The sequence below is a fragment of the Triticum dicoccoides genome, chromosome 3B, assembly GCF_002162155.2.
Source record: "Triticum dicoccoides isolate Atlit2015 ecotype Zavitan chromosome 3B, WEW_v2.0, whole genome shotgun sequence".
Lineage (NCBI taxonomy): Eukaryota > Viridiplantae > Streptophyta > Magnoliopsida > Poales > Poaceae > Triticum > Triticum dicoccoides.
Genome location: NC_041385.1, coordinates 797,019,908 through 797,023,339, shown reverse-complemented (window position 1 = coordinate 797,023,339; position 3,432 = coordinate 797,019,908). Strand labels below are relative to the sequence as shown.

At 44.8% G+C, this 3,432-nt stretch overlaps 1 protein-coding gene across 1 annotated transcript; it reads left to right on the top strand.

Moving 5' to 3' along the window:
• The first annotated feature begins 1,205 nt into the window (after positions 1 to 1,205).
• On the top strand, positions 1,206 to 1,877 carry LOC119282309 (UDP-glucose 6-dehydrogenase 2-like). Its single transcript, XM_037562580.1, has one exon. The coding sequence runs from the start codon at positions 1,506 to 1,508 to the stop codon at positions 1,836 to 1,838; it is 333 nt and encodes a 110-aa protein (XP_037418477.1). The 5' UTR covers positions 1,206 to 1,505; the 3' UTR covers positions 1,839 to 1,877.
• Positions 1,878 to 3,432: the final 1,555 nt, after the last annotated feature.

The following is a 3,432-nucleotide window of genomic DNA, read 5'->3' as shown; positions in this document are numbered from 1 at the left end:
CGGGACCTGGATGCCCATATTGGTTCCTATATATTCTACGAAGATCTTTATCGGTCAAACCGCATAACAACATACGTTGTTCCCTTTGTCATCGGTATGTTACTTGCTCGAGATTTGATCGTCGGTATCCAATACCTAGTTCAATCTCGTTACCGGCAAGTCTCTTTACACGTTCTGTAATACGTCATCTCATAACTAACTTATTAGTTATAATGCTTGCAAGGCTTAAGTGATGAGTATTACCGAGAGGGCCCAGAGATACCTCTCCGACGATCGGAGTGACAAAACCTAATCTCGAAATACGCCAACTCAACATGTACCTTCGGAGACACCTGTAGTACTCCTTTATAATCACCCAGTTACGTTGTGACGTTTGGTAGTACCCAAAGTGTTCCTCCGGTAAACGGGAGTTGCATAATTCTCATAGTTACAGGAACATGTATAAGTCATGAAGAAAGCAATAGCAGAATACTAAACGATCAAGTGGTAAGCTAACGGGATGGGTCATGTTAATCACATTATTCTCCTAATGATGTGATCCCATTAATCAAATGACAATACATGTCTATGGTTAGGAAACATAACCATCTTTGATTAATGAGCTAGTCAAGTAGAGGCATACTAGTGACTATATGTTTGTCTATGTATTCACACATGTATCATGTTTCCGGTTAATACAATTCTAGCATGAATAATAAACATTTATCATGATATAAGGAAATAAATAATAACTTTATTATTGCCTCTAGAGCATATTTCCTTCACTCAATGCACTATCTACCTATCCAAGTATTCAAGGGAATTAGTGGTGGCGGAATACATACGTTTGCTCGTGCCCTTGTGCTCCTTGCTGCTCGACCTTTTTTGGGGTTCCAGCATGACTCTGTGGCCAATCTTACTGAGATTGTTGGTACTGTTCTAACTTATGATAATGTTGATCGGCAGGAGAGGGGATCAGAAGAGGGACGTTGGTGGTCTTCGAGATGTATCAGTGGTCAGCCGTTGGCAGGGCCCTCATGGAGACACTGGACAAGATGGTGCTCAGTGGTGTGCTCAGCCCCAAGCTCGCCTTAAGCGTCCTCCTGCAGTCCAGTAAGGTCCATTCGACATTTGCTCATTTGTGAACCAATCAACAAGCCTATAAAATAATAAATTGCATGAAGTTGGGTGTTTTTATCTTGATCTTTTTGTTTCTTTTAGTCCATAAGCGGTTGGAGCGCCAGGTCAAGAGCAAGGCATTCTTCAAGTAATTCATCTCATACAGAAGGTTGATAGTTTTTTCGGTAAGTCATCTCATCCAGTAGCTTGGTGCATTACTTCGTAATGAAAATAAATCACATCGCCTTTACCCAATGATTTTTGTCCAGAACAAATCATATTATTTCTTTTCTACGAGTACTATATATGTTGATTATTCAGAGGTCTCATCTTCATGAGACTTGCAAGGCCGTCGTCAGCATCACGGCCCGCAGGTGACGGAGGAGCAGGTGCGGCGCAACCTCGCCATGAACAAGATTGACTCGGACCACCCGCGTCACCTGCAGCCGGTGGGCGAGCCCGCCGGGCAGCCCGTCACCATCACGTCGGACGCGTACGAGGCCGTCCGCGATGCGCACGCCGTCTGCATCCTGACCGAGTGGGAGGAGTTCAGGAGCCTCGACTGCAGGCGCATGTACAACGTGATGCAGAAGCTGGCTTTCGTCTTCGCCGTCGCAACATCGTCGACCCGTAGAAGCTCTGGGACATTGGATTCATCGTCTATGCAATTGGCAAGCCGCTTGACCAGTGCCCAGTGGCTCAAGGACATGCCAGCCATCGCCCTAGGCGATGCACACTAATAGCAGCGTGTCGACGAGGGTTCTTCTTACTAATTAATAACAACACAAAGCATGGTTGAATTTTAAGAGATTTCTTATGTTATAAAACCGAAAATCTCACAGATATAAGAGGACTTGTCTGTAGAACTTTTTCGTTTCCCCCTCAAGCAGACAAGACAGAAGCATCCAAAGGAGTCGGTACGGAGGAGAGGGCTAACAAAAGCAGAGGGCAGATCAACGAGGTAGTACTTGCACTAATATGTTTCATGCGAGCTTAGTGCATTCTTATTCTATTAGTTAATTTTTAGATTTGTACAGCTATGTTTCATGAGAGAGGACATAATTTTACTTCCTATTCTCTGTTGGATTAGTTCCAAATTACAAGGATACAAGTGTTCAAAAGTTACCTAAGTGAAACACTGAACATGTTAGTTTGATGACCTCCGACTAGCAGTTATATGCATGTTCCCTCTTCGGGTTGTGTGACATGGATTACTGAATTTTAAAGAATATATATGTTTTAGCATTTTTTATGATGTTTTGTTCAAACAAAGAAGAAACGTAACTAGGCTAGAATTTTTGGAAGACAATATCCGTATAATATGTCTTGCTGTAAATTAATTACTGTGTTTCTAGCTTTTTATTGTGAGAATTAAATGACCTAAAACTGTTAAATGAGATGCATTTAATTTCAGTTATCAATTTCTAAAGTTGGATCCCTTGACCAGCCTGCGATTTTGCATATGTTGTGCCACATATCTTATTGAAGATTTACCATCTTCAGTTCATTAAATCAGTTTTTCTTCTCTCCCACGGATGCTCCATGTCATAAGCAGTTTGTGACTCATTGTAGTATTCTTGCATATCTGTGCAATAATGTAGCTACAACTGTTCTAACATATACTCCTACTAATCTGTTAGTTGCTCTCAAGTAAGGTTAATCGTTGGCGATCGATATTGAGCATTCAACATTCTAATTATCATTTTGACAGCTATATACACTTCCTAAATTAGTGGTCGATGATCAATATTGAGCAATCTACATTCGAATTGAGCCATATAATGTACTATATTTCTTTATGGGTTAATTATCCTTTTGCCCTCAGTGGTGTCCATGTGCTCAGTTTTGCCCTCAGATGCAAATTGTCCTCAGTTTTGCCCCTAGTCCGAGCACAGCAACTACGACGAGGCCAAACGGCCATATTTGAGTCCATTCCGTCCGCCGGCGTTAGTAGTTGTGCGTCCGGAGCTTACACGTGGGACCGCGTGGACGTGGGTCCGGAGCTGACATGTAGGCCCCTGCAACTAAATCCCCAAATCATTCTAGCTCACACCCATCCGCCCGGCCGGCTGTCCTGCGCCGCCGCCGCCGCCCCTTGCGCCGCGGCCAGCACCTGCCCCGCCACCAGTTGCACGGCCTGCTCCGCCACTACCTCCCTGCGCCTATGCTCCACGGCTCATTGTGACGCCCACCACCTTCCTGCGACGCCACGGGTGGGGTGCCCGCCACCTGCTCGATTCGCGGCGCGGCCTCCTTCCGTGCACCCGGCCGGAGCGCTCAAAGGTGGGGGGCTGCTGGAGCTATTTGAACTAGGAGGAAGAACCCTAGGGCGAA

Excerpts from the sequence above, each read along its gene's own strand:
- LOC119282309 (XM_037562580.1), top strand. The coding sequence starts at position 1,506 with ATGAACAAGATTGACTCGGACCACCCGCGTCACCTGCAGCCGGTGGGC.